Source organism: Hirundo rustica, chromosome 4 (genome assembly GCF_015227805.2).
Source record: "Hirundo rustica isolate bHirRus1 chromosome 4, bHirRus1.pri.v3, whole genome shotgun sequence".
Classification (NCBI taxonomy): domain Eukaryota; kingdom Metazoa; phylum Chordata; class Aves; order Passeriformes; family Hirundinidae; genus Hirundo; species Hirundo rustica.
In genome coordinates, this window is record NC_053453.1 from 22892780 (window position 1) to 22918897 (window position 26118).

The 26118-nt window shown below is 38.5% G+C and overlaps 1 protein-coding gene across 4 annotated transcripts in view; it reads right to left on the reverse strand.

The window, feature by feature from the left end:
* CPED1 (cadherin like and PC-esterase domain containing 1) overlaps positions 1-26118 on the reverse strand; it is a 155819-nt gene that overhangs the window by 48714 nt on the left and 80987 nt on the right. For all 4 annotated transcript variants that reach the window (XM_040062797.2, XM_040062798.2, XM_040062799.2 and 1 more), the window contains exon 16: positions 23681-23849. In XM_040062797.2, the coding sequence (XP_039918731.1) occupies positions 23681-23849 (169 nt within the window). The remainder of the gene's footprint in view (positions 1-23680; positions 23850-26118) is intronic.

Genomic DNA, 26118 nt, shown 5'->3' on the forward strand with positions numbered 1-26118 from the left:
AACTCATTTATTGAATACTCCAAAGTATTTCAACTTCTACATACTGCAATCTAGCAAACCTGGATAATTTTAGTTTGAAACAGTGTAGGAGAATTTCTACAAGAAGTGACTGCATGTTTGCTGAGGAAGCAGTACCAAACAGCTGGCCAGCAGCAAGTGAAAGCGATACAGCAGAGACCTGGTGCACCCCACCAATTGGTTAACACACCTCTAGCCAATTATGTCCCAGCCAAAGGTTTTAACATATTCTGGAATGAACTTTCTCAATCCAGTTTTGCCTGATGTTCCTTCTTGGAGTTTCAATCTGAATTGCCATAGAACCATAAAAATATAGAACATCAGCTTGGAAGGGACCTCAAGAATCACCTGGTCCACCTTTGTCAAAAGCAGAGTCAGGAAAAAATGACCCAGCGTTGGGTAAACGACCACTTTTCAATAGCTGACCTCAATGTCCAAAATATTCCTTCTGTGTCCAAACGGAATCTTCCTCAGAGTAAGTTATATCATTACCCCTCATCTTTTCCATGTAACTCTTTGTAAAAAGGGAGTCTCCATCTTCTCTGCAGCCACCCTTTAAATACTGGAGCATAGTGCCAAAGTCTCCCCTAAGTCTTCTTTTCTCAAGAATGAACAAAGCCAGCAATCTCAGCCTTTCCTCATCTGGAAGGCTTCCCAGTCCTTAGACCATCTTGGTGCTGGACCCTCTCCAGCCTGTCCATGCCCTTTTTGTGCACTGGGGACCAAACCACAACCTTCCAGGTGCAAATATTTTGTCTTTGATAAAATCCCAAATGAGTGGGGTTTTTTCCTTGTCTGGAAAATTAGATTTTGCATGGTATTTAAAGTGACAGAGAACCATCTTTTTGTACAACAATCCATCATCAGACTATATAAGAGATCAAACTGCAGACAGTTGCCTTAGGACAACTATACTGTTTTTGAACTGTGTAGAATTCCATAAACTAGTAACAGAAAGCTTCTCTGAAAACTGACTAGTCAGATATTTTGACCCAGGATGATAATTTCAATATGATTCAGAAGGAACCATAAAAACCATCAGCAGGACAATTATTTAAGGTTGTGTCACAGTTTTTACAATGAGCAAAGCCAGCCAGGAAGAGCAGCACGCATCTTGTATCCATCTGAATCTCACCTCACTAATGACATATCACCAATGCAACTACTGGCCAGAAAGCAAAGTGTTCTCTCCCATTAGAGAAAAGAACTTTCTGAGGAATAATCTACCTATTTTGTTACATAGACAGAAGAACCTGGAACAGATCGAGAACAACAGGAGGAGGTCATTAAGAATGAGGAAGATAGAACACGACCGAGTTGGAGGCAGAAGAAAAAGAAACTAGGAGCTACATTCTTTTTTTACTTTGGGGTAAGACTGGAGGAAGCAGAAGTATATTCTGGGTTGAAAGTTTGTTTCAGGAAAAACTCACCAAATTGCTTCAATTCCAATATGCTGAACCAGGCTTCAAAAGAAGCCTCTTTGGACATCTGATAATCAAAGTAGGGGTAGGAAAACTGAAAGCCTGAACAGAATATGAATCAGTACTTCTGAACCTAATTACACATGCATCACTATCTTCCAAAGGAATTATTCACATTTTATTGTAGAACTTCCCAAGATGATAACAAGTGTTTTTCATGCCCTCTATTCAACCACTATTTATGCTTTAGCCCATTCTTTAAAAGAGAATGTTTAGCTATATGCAATAATTCAAATGTGAAATTTGGTGATTTCTAAAATCCTAAGTACAGAAGACCCACCTCTCAAATGAAAATAAATGAACCTGTCTCAGACCTAGGGTTAACACTGCAAATATTCAAAGCACTAAATACCTGTTAAATTTCTTTATACTCCTAAAGACAACCATAGATATTAAAAAAGTAATTAAACTTTTTTCATTCCATTTTTCTGAGTCTGAAGACTCCCTTCAGCATTTTTCTGATATGCTCATTTCAAATAGGAACTCTGATGTTCCCAGGTAAATGACACTATTAAGTAGACTATATCAGTTTTTCACAGTGAATGAATGGTTCAGTCCTTCATGTTATTTTCTGATTTAAGATCAGATGCATTATGATGCCCTCAGTCCTGTCTTGGAAGCTGACTCAGGTGCCTGAACTGTTAAGGTAAGGTGCTAAAAGTTTGTCATAACCAAGCACTACATTCAAACAAACACATCTTACCCAGCCTCCAATAAAACGCCCTTACCCAAGGTAGCAATGAAGAAAGATTAGGGACAGAAATGTATCAGTTCCCAGACATTTGCATTTAAAAGACTGCTGTTAAGAAAATGGAATATTATACATCATAAAATCATCACATAATGAAAGCAGTAACTATGAGTTATGGGTTTGGCACTGATCCACCAGATGCTTTGCAAAATGTACAAACCTACAGTCTGTGTTGGGTTACAAAGCTTCAGTTACTTTGGCGGGGTTACACCAGGCTGGCACAGACAGCTGAATGCAGGCTCAGTCCTCATTTGCAACAGTAAAATGCAAAACATAAAAAAAAGCTTAAGGAAAAAAAATCTAAGTTTATTATGGATTGCAGTAAACTGCTTCATATTGTCAACACAAAGTATGCAATATATCTGAAAAGAAATACATGAATATAAACAAAATAAAGAGAATAGACTTTCTCTTCTTTTACACAGAAGAATTTCATGCAGTTAATGTTGAATTCTCTGCTGGACATTGCAAGACCCTGCACAAGTCTGAATTTGCTTTCAGGTCATTTTGAATATATGTTAGTCATCACATATTTTTTAAAAGACTTCTGAATATTTATTATTGTTTTTAAAAATGCATCCTAGTCATGTGTACAAATCTTGAAATATGTGGCCAAAGCTGTGTGCACAATTGAAATCAGCATGTGCAAAAGTGTGTTTTTCAAAGCAGAACGAAAGATGGTGGGTGTCCTGTGAGCCAGGCACCTTCTCATCCACTGGCAAAAATTCCTTTAAAAAAAAAAAAAAAAAAAAGTGCCATTTTATTTTTACTACTGCAAATTAAGAACTGCTAATAGCGAGACATAATGCAAGTTTCCCCCACTGTGATCTACAATGGAGTTTTTTTTGCTGTTTATATGATGCTTTTAATGGGGATGTCTTTTCTTCTGGAAGGTTTTTTGCTGGGTAGCATTGCTTATCACACTAGCTCCTCTCTATCTGTATGTAACTGTTAGCAATACTGGGAATTGTGATTTATAAAAGTTTACAGTGCACTTTCTCTGTCAGGAGATAGAGTCTTAGCACCCTGCCAAGCAAATTGTGAAGAAGCCTTCCCTGGGCTCAGGTGAAAGGAAACAGAGTGCCTCCCTCTGAGTATTTTCTACACCATCCAGAAAACTGGACAGCTAATGTATCTGCTTAGCCAAGAATTCACAGACCATGTCCTTACATCCTGGATCTCAAAGTCCTGTTCACCAACAGCCTCTAAAGTGCTCAGTCATTTGGTGCAATATTTAAGAGGCCTTAACCCTGCTTGCAACATGGGGAAAAGGTCATCATTGCAGGGGGTCACTGTATTCTGGGTTTCACCACCTGTCCTACGTGACCTTACAGTCTTTTTTACTCATCTTCCAATTCCTCTTAGACTGCAATCCAATCTGCTTATATTATTGCAAACAAATATCCAATCTATTTTCAAGCTTAAAAATTTTCCTGACAGCTACTTTCCTCTTGCAGCTGGGGAACTAGAAGGTTTTTGAGAGTGGAACCTATGTGTGAACTTTCACAGTGACTGAGCTGACAAACATTTTACCTCATCCATAAGAGAAGGTGGGTGACTGGGAACATCGGCTCATGCAGAGCAAATTTTAACCTCATTCTCCTCAATCTATATACATGCTCAGCAGAATTCTCAAAGGAAACAAGAAAAGTGAGGAAGTTGAAAAAAAGAAAAAGGTGAGGGAGAAAGAAAGGGGAAAATTTAAGACTGATAAAGTTTCATACAGGAGAAGCAAAGTACCACAGCCTCATAGTGGTACTAATTTTATTTTGCTACTCTTGCTCTAAACACAAGCCTTAGTTTCTTCAACCCTCTGCAGCAGTCGAAATATTACAGTGGAAGACTGAATATACAACTGAATAGGGAGCAGCAGTGGCAGAGGTTATCACAGACAAGAAACTTTGAATACCAGAAATGAAATACCAGTGAGGTGTCCATGCCAGGACTAAGAGCTGCTGCTATAGATGCTGTTCTTACATGGCTGTTCTCTTCAGTGAATTTACTGGTTGTAGAGATAATTGTAGTACTTTCCTTTGGTCACTGCAACCCATCTATATTATTTTGATCTCAGGGTTACTAAAACACGAATAAATTCTTTAGTCATGTTTTCCTGTCATTTGTTTAGTGGTATACAGTATGCATATTGCAGAGCCTTGTCTTCCACAGCCACAGGAAGGGACTCTGCTCATGACTGGCCCTGCCTATAACTTTCATTTAATTAATTTTCATTTCATTTAGATTTTAAGTTTTCAGCCATAAGATTTTAATTTTAGCTTTAAAAAAACACACAACAAACCAAAAAAACTCCTTAAAATTGTTCCACACTGTTTTAAGAATGGAAAAGTCATATCCTAAGATTTTAATGTGAAGATTAACACACAGTCCTGCATGATGCATCTACATGTTTTTGATGTTTTCCTATGGTCAAGTACAAATACAGAATTCTTGTTGCATTTTTTTTCACATACTTTATTATGGGATGTCCAAATCTTCATGAATACTCCAGTTCAGCCTCTGCTCTCATTGCACAATCAGCTAGAAGATTCCAGGTGTTGTGTTTACTCCTAAGTTAGACTTGTCAACTCATTCAGTGAAAAGAATACAAAGATGTGGCAAAGGGTAAACTAAGTAGACTTAACTACAAACATCAAGAAACAGTAAGAGGAGTGATTGGTCTGACAGTAAACATTAGTATCTTGCAGATTCCTGACAAATGAAAGCTCTGTGTTTAGTACATTTAGGAAAGGAAGAACATAAAATCATATTTGGCAAAACAAATAATGTGCACTGTGTAATACTTCAGTGCAATTTACTATTAAAAATAATAAAAAAAAAAAACTTCAGTTATCTCTTGATCAGGTAAAGTGTTCTTTGTATATACTTTTTTAGTCTTGAGTAAACCAGCTACAGAATACTTGAAAGCATTTGATTTAATACTGCTGATAAAATGTTTTTATGGAGAAATTTTAAAGATATATGCAAGTTGAGTACTTTGTAGCCTGTTGAGTACTTTGCTACTCTGTTCATAAATTAGTGGAAAATGGGAAACTTGAGGTCTGAAGAGCTACCCGAATATGATGCTCACAAGATAAAAAATCAGTCACTCCAACACAAAACACACAGCTAAATTTTCTCCCTCTCCTTTGATTAGTTTCCCTACTTGCTAAGGCTCTGGCTCAATGGGAATTGAGACACAAATTCTAAATCCACTTGAGTATTTTCAAAATTGCATGTCTTTGACCTGTTTTCCCCCCAAAATTTGATCAAACTCCATTACATTACCAGATGAGGAAGACTAGCATTTTTCATTTTCATAGTTTTTCATTTTGAAAGGGGCATTGATGGTGGACCTAACAGATATTTTTCCACAAACATGCTCAAACAAAACAACCAAACGTTACTGATGGACACATAAACTGGAAAAAGACAGAAAGAAAAAAGAAGGAATAAGAGGCTCTATTCTTTCTTTGTTAGTTCTGATTATTCTAGCAGATTATGTTCCACTAGTTTGAAAAAACTTCAGGAAATCCCAAGGCAAAACTAGTTCAGAAGACAGTTTCCAAGCCCCATATGTATAAGAAAATCCTTGATACTTATCTACTCTGTGTAATCAATGAATATGCTTCTCTGAATTAATAATTTGATAATTTACATAAAAATTAAACAGATTTATTTTTTCATATCTAAAAAACAGGGTCATTTTTCATAGATATCAAAGCATGTCACCATGCAAAAGAGCAAAAAAGACTTAGAAGACAAAAGTCAGGAGCATTGATAAATACTACAAATATGTTTCTGGAATAAATAAATAATGATTGTCGCAGACAAATGCGAACACGGATACATCTATACACCTCCCAGACCTAATAAATATAGTTTAAGACTTTAGGCCTGAAAAGATGGAGACATAGGGTATTATTAAGAACAAGTTATCCCACTGACTTCAGTGGAAATGTCCAGTGTGGGAAGTAAAGTGTGCACACCACTTTGCAGAAAAATGCACTAGATCTTCATGTTTTCCCTCTGAAATCTCATCAAGCCATGGGGATTAGAAGCCCTTGAAGTACTTTCTGTCTTTTTGCTGTTACCATATTGTTTTTTAGTTCCTGCACTCTATTAGTGTTCCCTTTTGTCTAGAATTTTCTTGGCAGCTCTTAGAGATTTGTTACTATCATAACCAATTTTCAGCACACCAAACTCTCTCACAATAAAATTCTGTTAAATATCTGCTTTAAAAAAGCCCCCCAAAAGTATCAATATATTAAAATTGTGCAACTTTTCTGTCAAGCATTTAATCTCTTGAGAAAGATATTATGGCATATTGCACAATAAGTTTGCTTAGGAAAGTTTTAATTTTGATTAAAAGAAGACAATCCCTCAAGAAGTTTTTCCCTTTTTTTTTTTTTTAAAATATATCTGTAGCTCAGTAGTATTAAAAACACTAGGCTTTTGGATCAGGAAAGGTATAGCACAATGGGGACAGTTATCAGAGATATCAGTAGGGTTTTTGAGTTGTAACAACATATGTCATAGAAAAAAATTCATATAGCAACAAGAGGTCATGGAAATTACCTTATCCTACCAGGTGACCAGCCAGCAACATTCAGGGTATACAGGTTTTGGTACAGGTACCAAAATACAGGTGTCTAAGGTCACTTGGATGCATTAAGGTGTAAAAAATTATTTTGAACACACTGAGCACTTACACAGAATGGGCAGGTGTGCAGTCCTAGTTTCTTTGGGATCCACAGCTTGAAGGATGATGTGATACCAAGCCTCTGATGTGGTAAGAAGTGAATATTGTGGCAACTGATACCTGCTCCCTTTCTCTTTGTATCCTTTTCAGGTGGCAATTCCTAGCAGGTTCCTTGATCCTTTTCTAAAGTGATTTAATTGCTAAAGGTGCAATAGTTGGTAACTTCCCAGCTGAAGCTTTTCCTTTCCTTGGAGGAACTCAAAATGAGAGATCAGAGTGACTGGAAACATTCCCCAGCCCTTCTCCCAGCAGAGCCTAGTATGGCCAGGAAAAGGCTTGTACCTTTGTACTCCACTGAGGTCAATATCGAGAAAGCTGACTAAGGGGTAGGGACTACATTGAGATATCGGGATAGCCATTTATTTAAATTTTTAAGCCTTTTGAGGTTCTTTTAAGGCTTTGTTTTTTGGGTTTTTTTTCACTGTTGTATGTGCTAGCCATGAAGGAAACATAGCCATACAGGGAATGTCTGAAGGAAGAAGAAAATAATGTGAAATCCTTAAAACACAGGAGTGTTGCCTTAATCGTTTTATCCTTATGAATGTTTGTATTTATGCAGTGGAGTTTCTCACGGATTGTAACATAAATAAAGTGATTGTTTTCGCATTCCTCTATGGAGGAGGGACAATGGACTTCTAGTTTGACCAGTGGGGTAGGAGAGGTGGCAACCTCATTCTCCAATCCCTAGTTATTGTCCAGAATCTATATTAATTGAGGTTGAGAAATAAACGCCTCTCCTTTTGCTCTAATAACCTGACTGTGTGAGTGTCATTCTTTTCATGCCCGTCTAGCAACACAGGAGCAATGATTCCATAGCAAAGCACAAGCACTACTTTTATTACAACCTATTAGTGATACGATCTGAAGAGGTTGCAGCTGTCCCAAGGTATTTTATAAATCAAAGCATCCTACAGGACTGTACTGGTTTTGCATAGGAATCTCTGCTCTAGTATCTGGGGCTCCTCTTCTCTGTCCTTCTCCACTGAATTTGGTGTGTGCATAGTTGTACATCTCACTCCTCTCTTCTCTGGTCAAAATTACTTCTGCACAATAAACATTTTATATTCTTTATTCTGTTATCACAGAGGCACTACCATCTCTGACTGGTTCAGTCTTGACCAGCAGCTGGTCCATCTTGGATCTGGCCATCATTGGCTCTGTTGAACACAGAGGAACCCTCTGGCAGCTTCTCACAGAAACCACCCCTGTAGCTCCCCCAATACTAAAACCTTGCCATGCGAAACCACTGCACACATGGTGCAGGCCATGGCGTGACAGGCTGTGCCCCTGCAGTCCATACGGATCCACGGCGTTGCAGAGATCCATCCACAGCCCATGGAGGAACCCCACACTCAAGCAGATGGATGCCTGAGAGGAGACTGTGACACCATGGGAAGCCTGCGCTGGAGCAGGCTCCTGGTAGGGACCTGAGAACTTGTGGAGAGGAGTCAATGCCAGAGCAGGTTTGTTGGCAGAACTTGTGATTTCACAGGGTGTTGTGGCGTGTTTTCTCTGTAATGATTTGTTCCCTTTCCCCCTGTACTGTTGGTTCAGTCCAAGTTGTATTCTCTCACCTGCTCCCTGTCCCTCCTACTACTAAGTTGTCAATCCTGCCTTGTCCCAATCCCCTGCTGTGGAAATCCCCTGTTACTCAAAGCCCCACTGGTTTGTCCTTCTCGTGTGCCTCCTTGTTGGTTCAAGTATTGTAAACCTTGCCTTGTGATCCTCCCCACTCCTTTCCCTATTGGTTAAAAATTTGTACCCTTCCCTAGATCCTCCCCAGTAGAAAAGTCCCTGCGCACCATGATTCTTTGTCTTTCGTCCCTGGATCCTCCTTGGTAATAAACCACCTTGGAATCTATACGAAGATCTCTCCCTCGTTCTTGTCTCTGCCTTTGACGCTTCAGCACATCACTGTGCCATAGAGAGCAAGCCCTGCTCTACTGTTACTCAGGTCGCATTGCCTCTGGGAACAGCCACTCTTGGCATGCTGTCGGGAGCTAAGGCACTCTTCTGGCACTGCGTCAACAGGGGACCCACACTGGAGCAGTCTGTTCCAGGACTGCACCCTGTGAAAAGGGACACAGGCCGGAGCAGTTCATGAAAAACTGCAGTCTGGGGAAGGACTCACACTGGAGAAGTCTGAAGACTGCCTCCTGTGGGACAGATGTCATGCTGGAGGAGCAAGAAGGACTCCTCTCCCTGAAGAGGAAGCAGTAACAGAAAGGACATGTGATAAACTGGCCATAACCCTCATTCCCCATCTTCCTGCACTACTGGTGGGGAAGAGGTAGAGAATCAAGGACAAAGTTAAGCCCAGGGAAAGAGGGAAGGGTGGGAAGAAATGTGTTTCTAAGGTTTGTTTTATTTTTCATTATCCTGCTCTGATTTTGATAGGTAATAAAGTCAACCAGTTTCCCTAAGTCAAGTCTGTTTTGCCACTGACGGCTATCAGTGAGTGACCTCTTCCTGACCTTATCTTGACCCACAAGCCTTTCATCATATTTTTTCTCCCCTGCCAAATTAAGGAGGGGAGTGATAGAGTGGCTTTGGTGGGCCTTGGTCAAGCTTGGGTCAACCCACCACGATGACATATGAGGAGCAAACATAAATAAACAATTCTAATGGGAAAACAATTTCTCACACCAGAAACAGCGATACAGGCTTCATTCAGAAATCCTCAAATCATAGATTCATAGAATGTCCAGAGCTGGAAGAGACACATAAGGATCATTGAGTTCAGCTACTCGCCCTGCATGGGACAGCCCCAAGAGTCACACTCTGTGTCTGAGAGCATTGTCCAAACACTTCTTGAATTCTGTCCGGCTGGTGCTGTGACCACTTCCCTGGAGACCCTGTTCCAGTGCCCAAACAGCCTTTGGATGAAAAGCCTTTTCCTAATATCTAGCCCAAAGTTTGTCTGACACAGCTTTGTGCCACTAAAGAAAAATGCTGGCCAGAACACTGGCCACAGGTTAAGTGAATTAGATATAATCACAGACCTTTAAACCAAATACCCTAGAGAAGAGACCATCTCTTTAGTGAGCATAACACTGTGTAAGTGAAGGTGGCTTTATTCTGCAATGACTTCCAGAAGAAATTTTCCCCTTTTTAATGGGGTTGTACAGAGGAGGAAATGCCTTCCGTAGAGGCAATAACAGAATGACAGGCTGAGACAAGAGTCCACCTGTACCACATATTACTCAAATTCTTTACTGAAGTCCAGAGGACTTCTGCATATGGTGGCTCATTGTAATGGCTGTTTCACTTTTCATGCCATACTCAGACATTAAGCCGCTCACAACTGCTCCTTCTTAAATAAACTCCAGAAGCCTTTGATCTGTTTTCTACAAGGCTTCCCAGCAGATATTGGCATCTACTTTATTTTTCAGACAACACCAGTGGAATGAGATTTATGAATAACTTCTGTCCTCTGAAGCAGTCTGGTTGCAAACAGCTGAGTACATGCCACTCAATGAAAGACTTATGATCAGCAACAGAAGTTTGTTTCCCTCCTAAAACTTTTACATTTTTCAAGGTGAGAACCACTGCCAGTGTGGCCAACACATGAAGACTGACAGTTTTACACTGAAGATCCAACTGTGGTTGACACTACGGAAAATTTTGAACCAGAATAATGTGCAAGGTATCTTCAGGTGATGCTTAAAGTGGAATTTTAAAATTTATGCATTTTATTACAAAGTACGGGCATCAGCATCAGAGCATTAAGTATCTGAGTTTACATTATCAATCACAAAAATACTAAAAACCCAGGGGTGAAAGTCTCAGGTTCTAAAATGAATTTCTATAGCACTGAATACTGCCAGTGGCATATTGCCCTGTTTCATACAGAGCTGTACATGTAAAGGAACAGTCTGAGATAACCAGAAAATATACTTGATTCAACACAATTAAATGAGAAACCAAACTATGTTTAATCATAACTATATGAATAAAAATCTAAGTAAATAAATATACCAAAAGTACTGCAAAATAGACCACAATAATTCTTTATGAAGAGATCTAATATTGTAAAACCCATGGTTCCAAAGATGGCATGAGAAGACTATTTTTTTCTTTGAAACACAGTGAAATTTGCTCTCAACCAATGTTTCTCAGCAAATAGGCTAACTGTCTTTACCAAAAGGGCAAGGACTCATTTCAAGAGTGATAGTATATGAAAAAGTAGGTAAATGACCTTCAAGACTCCATTTAAAGCTCAAGCTCATTTTCTTCCAGTAACAGACCCTAGGTCACCCTTACTGAGGTACTCATGTATTCCATTCTGTTTTCTGCAATGCATCCCATCTTTTCTCTATTAATTTAGTTTCAACTGCTCACCATTTTCATTGCAACATTGTGCAAATAATTTAGGCAGATTATTATAAATTTTTACCTTTATTTCAATTTGACCAAATAAAAATAGATCACTGGGTAAGATTTTCATTCATAATCCTTAAGTTAACAAGCATCTGTAATGGCTGGAGCTTCATATCCCAAAGGGAACAAAACTGGACTTGATGCTAACCTGACTGCAGTTACTCTGATGTGACTGATTTAAATCTTTACCTTGTTTATATTTACACATTCTAGCCCAGAAAGAAATCAGAATCACTTACTATCCACCAGCATTCCACACTCTTTTATGCTGCATTATTTTTAGTAAACGCCTAACTTGACAACATTCATCAAACAGGTAGTTCATTTTATTTGTGCAGCTAAACAAAATACATTGAAAGCTCACACATACAAGGATTAAATGGTCTGAATTCCAGATGGCTTGCTTGCTCCATAAAGTAACCATATCTGCTGAGATGATCATGGTACTGTAGTTCTTTCTCCTTACCAAATACATGCAGTAGGAAGTTTTCCTCTGCTCTTTTGTCATCTTCTTTGCTGCTCTCTTATTTCATGACCTCCGAGTTAATCCTTCTATTCTTCCTATTAGTGAGTTTAAGCAGGCAAACTTCAAACAGACTAGTGATGGGTCACAAGGTTTAATGGGCATGTAGATAATCATCTAAATTACATTTCTGCAGCTGATGGGCCAGACAGGCTTAGAGAGTAACTTTACCAGCTTTCACTGTTAATCAGCAAGGATTGTGTGTCTCAGTACGTATCTGAGTTTGCCTGCCTCCCCAAGGGCCTGGGTCACACTGACTGATTAACAAAGGCAGCTGCATTAGCTTTCTTCTCCTGAAAAGTGTGGCATGGAGGCCCAAATGACTTGAAAGGCAAATGTGACCACAGCTCAAACACCAAGGACTCTCTTCTCATCACTGTGGAATTGCTGGCCCTCCTCTTGCAGGTTATAATACTCAGCACAACAGTTGTTGCCAATTTTCATGATCTGTTAACACTTAGGAAGCCTTATGTTGAAGGCTATTCTTTCACATCTATTGTGGTATCACCAAGGGGAAAATTCAACAGGCTATTTCACATTTTCAGATGAATTTGAGAGCAGTGTATGAGGTGAACCGAAAAGAATACACCAATTGAACTGTCAATAATGAATGCCCTGGATTTCTGCTTTGAAACATAAACTATAGAGAGACCGGTAAAGAAGATAACATTTCTCTGTAGGATACAGAGATTTTACAGCTACAGAAATAGCAATGGATCTATACTGTGAAACAGATTTTTCTCAGAAAAGTGTATCAAATCTGAGTCTCTTCTTCCTCATATATGGGTGATTGTGTTTTATATAAGTGGTTTTTTTATATATCTACCCTGATTCCTAAAGAAAGGTGAGCAGTGGTGGATCAGCTTCCTGACTTTGGCAGAAGTTTGTCCTTCAGGTGTTGTACTCATCTTGCATAGTGAATGCTTTTCAATGACTCATTCTACTGCTCTTTATCAAATTGTTAAACACAACATCAGACCAATTAAACTATGATTATCTATGCAAGAAGCTTTTACCATCTTATTCAGGAGGAACATGGGCTGAAACCAGCAGTCTTTAGAATAGTAAAACCTTTTTCATACATTTATAGTTCTATACAGAAAAGAATCTGACAAACAAGCTAGGATTCTATTTTAGTCATTCAATTAAGAATGACAAGAAGAAGATACTGAGGAACAAAGTAAAATAATCTAAAACACTGACTTCCTTATTTGTCTCTTGGACTTCAAGAAAAGAAGTTGGATTCTGAGTTTCCGAAGTTTTTCTAGATGAAACTAAAAAACACCTAGGTTTCCGTGACCTAGGTACAACTACTTCTGGCTGTTGCTAGAGATATACATGAATTAAGCTAATTCTCCAGTCCGTTAAGTATGCAATTTCTCAAACTTCTTAACAAGGGTGACCAAATTTCCCACTTTTATCAAGGACAGGCCCAGAACTCAAGGACTGACCCATTTTGTGATAAAATCTTCAGGTCTCAGTTTTGTTTGAGTTATTCACTGAGATATGGAATTATCCCAGTTCCCATTTTTTTGTGTGGTGTCCTGAGTAAGTTACTGGAGCCACAGCATCCACAGCTTTCAAGGAGAACAAAAATGGTCAAACCTCTATACCAGATCATGAGACCCACAGCAGGATTTTGGTCATGTGCCCTCTTCTTTACCAAAACAGTGCACAGGGAAAACAATCTGCATTTCAAATATGCATTGTGATCACACAGCTGGAAGAGGTGACTGCCTTTATGTAGCGCAGCAACAAATCACTCCTCATTGTTCTGTTGTGCCATTTGGCTGAATTGCAGAATTATCCCTTTTGCTTTTATTTTACCAAATCAGAATTTTATGACTGTCATTAAAAATCCAGACAAATTGCTATTAAGACTTATGATGTCATTACTATTACTCATCAGACTTCCTTTATTAGACAGCCCTCTACTTCACTTTACAGCTTTTCAATACCAAAATGCCATGAATAATTTTCACTAGCATCAAAAGCTGAGATGACCAAAGACCAACAATTATTTCTGAAGATGCAATAGGAGGTCTACTCTTTTCTACAGAATAATTTAGAAACATTTAGAAACATTTCTTACATGTTAAGAAATAAGTCTAGTTAGGTCAGATATAAATTACATGGAAGTCAAAGGGGGTCTTTTCCCTATTCAAAGGGAATTAAGAATATTTTTCTTTTCTTTAACATTATGAACATCACAAAATTAGGCACAGAAGCTGTTACTAAATCCAAATGACAGTCTACTTGGAGAGTCCCAGAACTGAAAGAGCTGAGGTGGACAACTGTATAACTAAGGAACATGCAAATTTGTGTGCCTCAAACGTGGCTTTAGACAGCTTTACCATACATCCCTCATGATATGTCTAGGAGCATGACAGAAAGTCTTGCAGAGTAACAAGCTCATGTACCAGAAACTGATATTCATTAACATGTACCTAGAATGGCCTGTGTGCCATGTAGCACAGGCACCTTGTTTGTTCCTTATACTTAGGCCAGCTTGCACACAGTCAGCACAGACAGCCCTCTCACTCTACAGCCACATCAGCCTTTTAACGAGTGCCACCATACACCAAAAAATGTAAGCAAGGCACCAGAGAGCCCTGGTGTATCACACAAAGATACTGAAGATTAACCATAACAATAACTTCTGTTTCAGTACAAACTGCAGTGACCATTTATAAAAACCCCACAGATTTACACTCAACATATACTTTGCAAATACTTCACCGATATGCCTCTACTGATTTGTCTGTGATTTATAAAGTGGCAGTCTGATCGTGATTGTAATACTTTGTGTGCTGTCATACAGTGCAAGTTGCTTCTAATTAAGGAACTTACTCTTTATGAATCAGACAGAATTCAATACATTGACAGACTGCAAACACTGACACAGTTATTTACCCAAAACATAAGCCAAATATTTCAGTTCAGAAACTTTGGATGACCCCTTCTTCTTCCCTACCCTCTTCAATTATTGTACTTTAAAATGTCATTGGATTTTCTGGAACTTGTAAAGGAGAACTGCTTAACTCAAACTTTCAAGTTTTCATACTTACGTGGTTCATTCAAAGACCTGCAAGGCTTTATGCTTTACTGAACAGTTAATTTTTCAAGTCCTGATATTGTATAGTTGGAAATGGAAGCATCAGAAGATTATGAGCTTCACTCAACCTTCCTAATTTAGCCTAGTTAATGTTGGCAATTCAAATTCTGACCCAGCATGGTGATTGAGACAGCTAAGTTAGGTTCCCTCTGGAATCATGGAACAACAGCACCTGGGAGATGGAGACAGCATCCTCAAGTACATCATCTGTTCCTCTCCAGAGACCTCAGGTGCCTTCACAAGGTAGTATCATCACTACAACATAGGGCATGACTCAAGAGAACCTGCCTTTCTGTAGGTAGAAGCAGCTGGAAGGAAGCAACCCAACTAATCATGCTGGGCCAGGACCCCACAAACTCTCTCTCTTGGCTGGCCCCAGGTTAAGGTGATTTGAGCGTGTGGCTCTCTCTTCTCCCTAAAGGGCCATCAGTCCATCAAGCTATTGCTCTCTGCCTGAACTGCACCACAATGCAGCAATACATGGAGAAATTACTGTGTAGGGCAGAGAGAGGAAGCAAGAATAAGCACAAAAAATAAACACCTCTTTGGTATGAGGAATCTTTTGTAAAAGTTACTGCTACCAGTTCTCTAGCAAAATGTGAGTGATTCCAGTAGTGTTGCTGGACCTGTATTATATTAAAAACATCAAAACTAAGAGCAAAGAAGGACTATAACTGAAAATCTAAGTATGTGGGATGATTGCCTGATAACTTAGCACAAACAAAAAAACACATAGCTGACAAAAATTATATAGAAATATGTTTTCTGATAAACTCTTCCAGAGAAAGTGTTCTCTCAGGAGCAGAATTGCCTACCCAGCATTTACTGTCATCTGTCTCCTTTCACAGCCACTCATAATGATTTGCTGCTATTATTTAAAAAGACATTTTAATCCTTTGATTAAAGGGAAAGAATCAGAAAAACCTGGATCTCTTCCAGTCTGTACTAACAGTCTGTCATGGGCTCAGAGATAGCATTGTATCTACAGAATCTGCACCTACAGCACTGTATCTGCATCAGCATCCCCATCCTGTAGCACCGTAGGGAGCAGCCGTTGTTAGGCTGAAATGTCCAACCATACACCCCACCAGCACCAGTGGGATTTTGTTCACCAGTTGCAATCATACAGGTCATAATTTAACTCCCTGACATTTTTAGTCATGCAATTATGAGTTTCTCCTTGGCTAGTTTATGGGCAGATCTTCATCTTCTCTATCTTTAATGTGTCATGCACACTCATGGGATGGTATCAGTAATTGTATGAAAGGGAAGAATGGCCTGAGCACACAAAAGAATGGAATTGTTCTGTCAGGTCACTGAGATTTATCTTTTATCACATAATTTTTTTACTGACATTTTACTGTGGCAGCATAACAGCAAAATAACCATTAAAGTCAGGAGTCACCTGAGTATCTAGGAGGGTGGGTTGTTCCTAGTGAGACCATGCTAAATTGCAAACACATAAAAGAAGAAAAGAATGGTAGGAGATCTTAAATTTTCCACTGCTGATGTAGGAGGTGCTACAATCAACTCTAGTTGTATCAATAAATTCAGTGGTGCTGAAGAGTGATATCATTCCTGACTTAAGAAGTTCTTATCCACAAGGGTGCCAACCAAGGAAAAGGAACATTTGAAAAACTAAAGCTGAAAGCTGCCTATAAAATTCTCAGTATTTAAGACCTAATTATTATAGCAACTGAAAACTTCTTCTGGCTAATGATTATAAACCAAATCAGTTTGTTGGTATCACTATTGGCTTATAATTGTTGAATTGGTGAATCAGTATTCATACAGATTGTCTCAAAGCACCGGTGGCAATTTATCCATCAGTGATCCATGTAACACACCATTTCCCAAGTCAGTGTACTGTAATAATGACAAATGTAGCTGCTGCTACATGGAGACATCTGCTCTCTTCAGTCTCTGACTGAAATTTCTGGAAGCATTTCCTGGAGGATATCTGGTATTAATCTTGAATCACATGTAAAGCAGGAAACTTAACTACATAGAGAAGACTAAGTGCAACAAGTATAAAATCAGGAGCATAAGCAAAATACTGTAAAGTGGAAGACTTCAAACTTTTCTCCAGGCAGCTGGAGCCAACATGAACTTGAGCCTTGAAGCTGGGGCCCTGTAATGTGGCATCCCAAAGTACTGGAGAGTAGGATGATTAACCTAGTCAGGCACAGGCTACTGGAGATACAGAATAAAACCATAAATTTTTATTCCACGCTCAGAGCAAGAGATGCCTAAATAGAAGCATACACAAACTCATTATTTTGCTATTTCTTTCTATTTTATGTCCAAATTGGGCTCATTTGCTCTGTATGGCCTCTTCAGAGCGCAGCAGATGTCTCACAGAGAGCACTGATTATGTAACTATCTGACTACCAGATGATACTACAGACTGTCTATGAAGTTAACTTTGTATATGAAAGATGGGCTAGACTTCTAGAGCATTACATTAATTCCTTCAGATGATGGATTTATGCTCTGCTGTGCTTTTGGGATGTTCCCTTATAGCAGCAGATGCTGGCTGCTGATAAAGGTGTCAGCCTAACAGCAACATCCTGAGATCCAAAAGGAGTTTAGCACAGAACTGCATAAATATAAAGAACATCTATCACAATGGTTAATTGTTCCTCTGACTCATCTACAGAACGATGTTTTAAATCATCACAAAAGTCTTTGGTATAATTAAGAAAATGTGGTAAGCCTTTTCTCCCCAGTGGTATAGATGTTGACAAAGACAGAACATGCTGAATCTACAAAGTTTGCTCTGAGATACATACACAAATAAACTCTCTACATGAAAATTAGCTAAGTGTATTTATTATTTATATTTCTTCCTTCTACATCATCTTAAATTTACTTTTTTAGAAGCACCAAGTTGTTTTATTCAATTTAGGACTTTGTTCCATTTATACTTACAATGAATGGTGATTAAACATCCCTTGATCTTTAAATACTTAAAAACATCTTCAAGTAGTTTTTTTCGATTATGATAAGATGTTGTTTGACCTAAATATTTAGGAAAATTACTAAAAAATTCAAGCAGTTTTCATGCAAGTGAATTCACTCATAAGCAGTGCCTGGCATATATAATGGAAAAGAATTCAGCTTTATGTTTCTGTCAGGACAGGTACTCAATCAGTGTAATTTGGAATTGCTCCCCTGAAATTAATTGAACCATGTTGATATACAGCAGTTGAAGATGTAAGACCTCAGCCTTCTTTTTATTGCAGTCCCTCTCTATTAGTTCTCTATTTTGTGGCTTTCACCTGAACTGCTGACAATTTAACACATGCTCAGTTTGCTACGTGTTTGTTCCTCAAGGCTATGTGAATTCACTTTGTTTTTCCTGGGAATTGGGTTGCAGTCACACAGAACCAAAATAATTTATAGGTTAACGGCAATGCAAAAGTACTTCTAGTGCTTCGTGTGTTTCCACCCATAAATCACTTCTACAATTTTTGAACATGAAGCTCCTGCTCATTTAAAAGCAGCAAGAGCTTTAAAGCCAATCTCAATGTGAATTTCTTTCATGAACAAAAAAAAGCTGCCTTAAATATCACCCACTGACCCTCCTTCTGTGCTCAGCAGCTCATTTCTACCCCTGCACGTACCCCATCCCTTGTGTTCACATAGAGACAATGAGAACCTTATCCTAGAAATTATTTCATTTTTAAAAAGTTTCCCCATTGGGTTCATGAGTAGTTGAAGGTAGGGAAAGGGATGCTTAAGTTGGCATTGCTCCTGGAAAACATGATTGTCATAGCGTGCTCTCAACAGTGTTTCTGAGGAAAATTTAACTTTGCTATTTCAGATCTAATGAGTGAGCTTTTTGGTTGTCCCAGCCACTCCCTCCTTGAAAAGAATTAGCATTCTGGAATGCACAATGGCTAAAATATCTAACAGTTATACCAATACAAATTTTGAATGCCAAAAATTTTAAGTCAAATAATCACTGAATCAAAGCATCCTCTTTTGAATAACAACAGCCAAAAAATGAACTCAAACTAGTTTGTTGATGTCCAGGGCATTTTTATGTTGTTTTCTGAAAGATTTAAAACCACTTTAAAAAAGTTTACCAGCTCTATACCTGAGAAGGCAGAAGAATGCAACACGATTGCTCCTATAATGGATATAATTTTTTTTCTCTAAAAGGGAAGTAAGCTAACTTTGCAAATAAGATACAGTCTGGTTGCTGATATAATTAGATTGAAGTTCCAGAGATGCACTTTCCATGTCTTTTCGAGCAAGACATTCAAACTCAGAACTGCCAAGAGGGTCAGCTGCTGCTACAATAACCACTGCAAAACTTAGGAGTCTTTTCACGGCATACACAATGTCCTTAGTACAGAAGAGATAGGTAGCTTGTTATGGCAGTCACACTAATTGGAAAATTCAGAAATTCATGGGAATTTCTAATTCTATGGGAAATTCAGACGAGACTAGTGTGCATCCAGCCTGTCCTACAACAGGAAAAGTTCTTTGTTTCTCTCCTAAGGTGTTTGGTTTTTTGTACTTTTTTGGTTTTTTGTTTGTTTGTTTGGGGGTTTTGGACATTATTAAATATTTGTGGGTTCTTTGAAATCTTTGCAGGAAAGTAGTAGGCAAAGAGTTAATATCTGTCTCTATAATTGGCAGTTTTTACTTCTACTGTCTGCTACGAAAAGCTTTGCAATGGCAACAGCACACAGTTTAAAACAAAGTAAAACCATTTTATTTTCCTTTGGAAATGAATATAACTTGAGCTGAAAAATATTGAAGTATTCTCATATCTTCCTGAGCATAAAAATGAAATTACTTCCTTTTATTTTTTTTTTAAGGATTCTTCCTTTCTAAAGAGTTTTCATCTTTACTCCAAAAAGTCTATGCTAAAGTTAAATATAGTTATTTTGCTAGTCTTAGATCTTAATTGCTTTTTGATCAATGGAAGTTTGGTAGACAGAAGACAGAGAAATAAACATGTTCTTGCTAGCATCTTGTTTCCAGCTGCATTGCTGCCATTTAGAGTTACGCAGTCGGCAATGCTATACCAGTATCTCGTCATAAACTGTGTTGGGATTCTTAAGCTATCAGGAAAAAAATATGATAAAAGGATTTACAAAAATACAAAAGATAATAATACATAAGAATAAGATGTTCTATAAAAATTAGGAAAGTTTTTGAAGCTGTTCTGTAAGTTCATTCTTTTGGACCTGTGAAACCTGTAGGACAGCCAGAATATCAGCCCACTGCACTGCACTGATTTTGGAATCAAATATACAAATGCACAAAAGAAAATGACAGTGAATGAAACACACTATACAATAAAATGTAGCATTAGCTATCCATTGCTCTCAATATAAATGCCAACCCAAATAAATAACTGTATTATTAAAATACAACAGCAACAAACCAAACCCAAACTCACCCACAACCAACAAACTGACCAAACAAAAAAACCAAACAAGCCATGTGGCAATAGGACACTGTAGGTACAAATAGATACAGAAGTTCACAGGGTCAAAAACGGTTCCCTAAGCACATCAGCAGGTACTCTCCATAATTGCAACTAGGCAAATATTAACAAAGAGTCAGCATCCACACATTTCAATTGAAGCACAGATAGATCTGTTTGCATCTAAAAGATAATGGGCAGTGCAAGAATGAATAAAATATTTTGTCCTGTATGGAATCTTTCACTTGAGAGTGATGCTGATAACTGTCTTAAGAGCTCACTGGTTTTTCTGCTGACTGCCTTGGAGTCTATCTTCCATATCACAGCTTCACAGGTGATAATGAAATGGCACCACTTCTTTCAAGGATACTTAATTTGAATATTGTCAGCAATTGCACAAAAATAAGTTCAAGAACAAACCAATAACCCCTCCAATTGTGTCCAAACAATACTGTCAAAATGCAGAACAAAGAGTGGAAAATCTGCTGAAGGTGATACTGTGAGATGACAGTTTATCCTCCATTAATTTGGCTTTAATGGGGATATTACAGCTGTTATCAAAAAGTACAGGGGACAATATTTTTTCCCTTTTTAGGGGTTGCAAGGCTTGGAACCCCACACTTCTCAATACCTCAAAATTAATCCAGGATTATTCAACTGCATGGAATTATTAGACTCTTGGAAACCACATCCCACACTCTGTCTTTTTATTGTAAGGTTCCTTATAGTATCATCTTGCAATGAAACCTGAATATCGTAATGAGATTAAACATAAAAGAAAGTGAAGGAAAAAGGCTGCTGGATTAGAATTTTAACTGAAGCCTTCTATGAGAAAGACCACACCACTCTCAGTGGCCTTTCTCTCCTCGTGTGTGATCCCACTTGTGCCTAGTCAAGTGTCCAAAGCAAACTCCATCAGTTCACACTGCATTTCTCCTTTTTCTCCTAAAACAGGGTCTCATTACTACGAGAACAAGTATTCATGCCACTGATGGGGGTGTATCAACTGGCTCTGCAAGACTGCATAATTTTCTCTGGTATGCAGAGCAAAATGTAATGATGCTATTTAAGACCTGAGTTTTGTATTGATTAAAAAAAAAAAAAAATCATTCTAAACAAAAGGCAATACATTCTGTTCTAGCAAATAGGAAAAAATGCAGACTTTTAAGAGTTTTAGAATGCCATTTCTATCTCCAGCTCCAGCCTTTGTTTGTTTTTTAAAGGCACTGTCTGATAAGTTTACCTCTAACATATCTAAAAGCTGTTTTAGACTCTCATACTGTATCTTCACAGTGCTTATTAGATACCACAAGAATGTTTTTCATCTCATTTTTTACTCTAAACTCCTGAAGTCATCCCTAGCTCTGAACAATTGTATTAGTTAGAAGTAGTTATTCACAAAGGATCAGAAAACCAAGCTCAATCAAAAGAAATTTCTAAAACACTTTTCCTTTTTATTAGTCTAGATCTCTTTGCCTTCACAGTGCTTCAGCGATTCATCCTCAGTCTCATAAATGGTATCATAAAACATTAACAACAGTGTAAACTCTGGTGTGGGAAGATATTTTTGAGGTTGAATCCCTGTTCCTACACTCAGATACATGTCCCAAATATGGAAACTACAAGAGCTTTTCTCACATCTTTCCAGCCAGTGTGTTCTCCTAGTATAACTCTAGTTTAACTTACTGCTGTTCTCCTTTTCATATCAAGTCATACTTAAGATGCCAAGCAGGTTGCAGCACAACTGAACTGAAATCTCAGGTATTATATGTGTTTATTCTTCTTTTACTGTAGCAACTACTAGATGTAGTGTTGAGTCAGTGCAAATAGTAAAAATGGTCCTTGACCTTTTGAGCTTGTAAGAGAAGTCTAAGAGAAGAGACAGAATAGGTGGAGGGCCAGACAACACCATAATCAGGTATTCAGGTCAGCAGTCAGTACACTATGACTACTACCTACATTTTCTCTGGCAGTCCTGATCTGCAGATTGAGATAATTATTGTCAACATAGAATTTGCTATCAACATTTATAATCTCTTTGACTCTTGTTTTAAGCCCTAGTGCTTATTCCTCCACAAGAAAAACAAAATTCCTCTTGATCTGCCCCATCATATAAATGCTTTGCCTTCTACCACCCTGGTCTCCCAACCTCTTCTGCAGTATATGGAAAGAAACCAGGGAAAGGAAGCAAGTTTTGCTAAAGGATATACTAAGATCTTCATAGAGAAAATAAATAAAGACAGGATTCAATATTTGACATGAACAAGCATGACAGTTTCAACACAATAATTTTGAAAATTATGCTTCTTGGTTGCAGAATCAATTGTGACAAAATATATTACTCGTAGATGCTCTGGAAGGAACCCACTGATCCTTTTAATCTGCCTAAAATTCCACAGAAAAATGTGCTGCCCATGATTACCATTTAGTATGTCACTTCCCTCTTTGAACTGGCTGGTTTATCTTTGCCCATCATATCAAGAAGCAACCAAAATTTAGTCCTCAAACTCTGGAATACAAACAGCTCTGATCCAGCATGGGTCCCAGGTTTTCTCTCTTATTTTTATCACTATAGTTTCATTAACTGAAATCTTCACTATTGCTTTCATTAGCTTTCTTCCATTTCTGTGTCTAATTTAGCCTGAGCTCTCCTTTGCCAGCCCTTATTAAGCCATATTGGAGAGACTCTGATCCTTTTTTTCATTTAAAGACCTACTCCTTCCTAAGGACTGCTATTTGTTGGGAGTAAACTATGTGCATTTCCAAATTTGTATTTGGATAAATGTGATGTAAGCAAAAATCATGTCTTCCTTTGGAATTTTGAGTGAAGTTTTTTTAAATTGTGTTTATTGATCCAGAATAAACAGTTTTCATTCATAAATTAACTGATAAATAGACTGTCGTCATAAATATCTTTCCTGGCAAAAGGATTTCCGTGGCTCCAGTGTCAGAGAGAGACAGTTATGAAAAGTTATAAGAAAGTTTTAGCTGACCAAGGTAAGGATTAATTAACCCAGATCTCTCAAATATATGGTAACAGGTACTTATGCTGGGCTTACCTTTTATATCCAAAATGTTGTGTAAATGCTGAATTTCTTACAATCTCAACAAAAACTGGCTCTATGTGAGTTTGGCTAATTTATACCATGGAATGAACAGTAACCAGCCATTCCTATTAATGTGTATAGCAAAAGAATGCAGAGACAATACCTGCACAAACCCACACATCATATAGTCATCAAACAAAGGGAGGCTAGGGCGGTCTTCCCGATAAATTGTGATTTTGTAGCTGCTGACAACCTCAGGGCTGGGCTGCGAATCATCCGTTAAGAGAATGATGACTTTGTTCAATCCAAGGCCAAGGGGGTAGTTAGCAATGCTGTATAACAAAATAGGAAAGAAGTGCAATAAACACTAAAGAAACAAAGATTTACACAATTTTATCTATGGTTGCTAAACTTTACTTTCTCCTAAAGGCTGCTATTTCTAACATTTTCTTTCTTTTACAAAATACATGAGATTTTATATGAAATCAGTGCAAAACAGTATTTGTAAGTATTTGAAGTTCTTTCAAGAAGACAAAATATTGAGAGTGAAATTTAGTGAAAACAGTGGCAGTGACAAATATTCAGACATGAAATCTGTGAATGAAATCATTAGGGTCAATAATTCCTGGCAGGCCCAAGTTTGTGATGAAATCAGCAGGGTGACAAATACAAGCAGAAGTGTAGCAAGCAGCTGAAATTGTCCACTAGCCAAATGTGAAGGATTCCCAGACAAACTGCTCAGAGTGACAAACCAGAGCAAAGCTGAGCTGCGCTCTTTTTCCTTCAGCAGGGAAATGAATGTTGAAAGGCACAGAACCTGCACATGCAGGGCTTTTACTTTTCAGTGTAAAGAACATCTTGCTATTCTTTTTCATTCTACAAGGAAGAAATCTTTGAATTTTTCACATATATTCATGTTCACTGCCAAGGCAGTTAACATTAGAACAGCAAAATGTTGGCAGGAAGAATTTAATGACAGTTTCTTTTGAAATGATAAATCAAGACTGATTTCTTATTGAAAATACAGGAAACACATTGGGTATTAGATTAGTAACAATTGCACAGACTTTCTCGTTAGTAGCAGACATTCTAGGTCAAAGCATCTGCTTCACAGTCAGTCAAAAAGTGTTGTGTTGGATAAGCACTTCATGTTGTGAAGCTGAGTTGGCTCTGAAATGGTTAAGAATTTTTTCTTCCCAAGTAAATCACTGCCCCTGTTCTCCCGTTTCTCCACTCACTAATGGCTAGTATGTAAATATGCCAGTTCTCTGGTTCTCAGGTACCTGACCCAGATAAAGAAATATTTTCTGCTCCTCCCAAGCTTAAAAACCAGGTCATACCCAAAATACCTATTGGTATTGTCCCACGTACATGCTGTTGTCTCTGACAGAGCTGATTGGGAAAGCTAAAACTGTACCAAGGTTCATAGCAGGAATTAAACATCATGGTTTATTGTGGGTCATGCTCAAACATGGTGTTTACTGATAACTCTGCTCTCTCTTCTATCATCCAGCTTTATAGTTCTCTAAAAGATCACATAAGCTGAGACTCTTGTGGATGACAAGATGACCCACTTAGTGGATGAGAGAAAAGCTGTGATTTTTGCCTACCGAGACTTTAGTGAAGCCCATGGAAGTGTTTCCCACAGCAGCCCTCTGAAGAAAACTGGCTGCTCACATCTTACATACACATACATTTTGCTGATGTAAAAAACTGTCTGGATGGACAAACCAATGTGGACATGGAGATTGAGGGCACCCTCAGTCAGTTCACAGATAACACTAAGTTGGGTGGGAGTGTTGATCCAGTGGAGGGGCAGAAGGCTCTGCAGAAGGGTCTGGATAGGCTGGATGGAAGGGCTGAAGCCAAGAGTATAGGTTCAACAAGGACAAGTGCCAGGTCCTGCTCTTGAGCCATAACAATCCCAGTCAGACCTATAGGCTGCAGGCAAAGTGTCTGCAAAGATGCCTCATGGAAAAGGACCTGAGGGTGCTGGTCAAGAGATGCTGAACATAACCCAGTGTGTGCCCAGGTGGCCAAGAAGGCCAATGGCATTCTGTCCTCTGTTAAGAATAATGTGGCCAGCAGGACCAGGGCAACGATTGCTCCCATGTACTTGGCACTGGTAAGGCTGTACCTCAAATCCTGTGTTCACTTTTGGGCCCCTCACTACAAGAAAGACATTGAGTGGCTGGAGTGCATCCAGAGAAGGAACGAAGCAAGACGAAGGTACTGGAACACAAGTGTGATGAGTGGCTGAGGGAGCTGAGGGTATTTATTCTGGAGAAAAGGGGGCTGAGTCGTCACTCTTGACAACTGCTGGACAGAACGTTGTAGAAGGTGGAGGTCAGTCTCTTCTCCCAAGTGAGACAACAAAAGGAAATGGCTTTGAGTTGCACCAGGGGAGGTTTAGGTTCAATATTAGGTAGAATTTCTTCACTGAAAGTATTGTCAAGCATTGGAACAGGGTGCTCAGGGAAGTGGCTATGTCAGCATCCTAGGAGCAGTTTAAAAGCTGTGTAGATGTGGTACTTAGGGATGTGGTTTAGTGGTGGGCTTGGCAATGTTAGGTTAACAGTTGGACCCGATGATCTTAAGGGT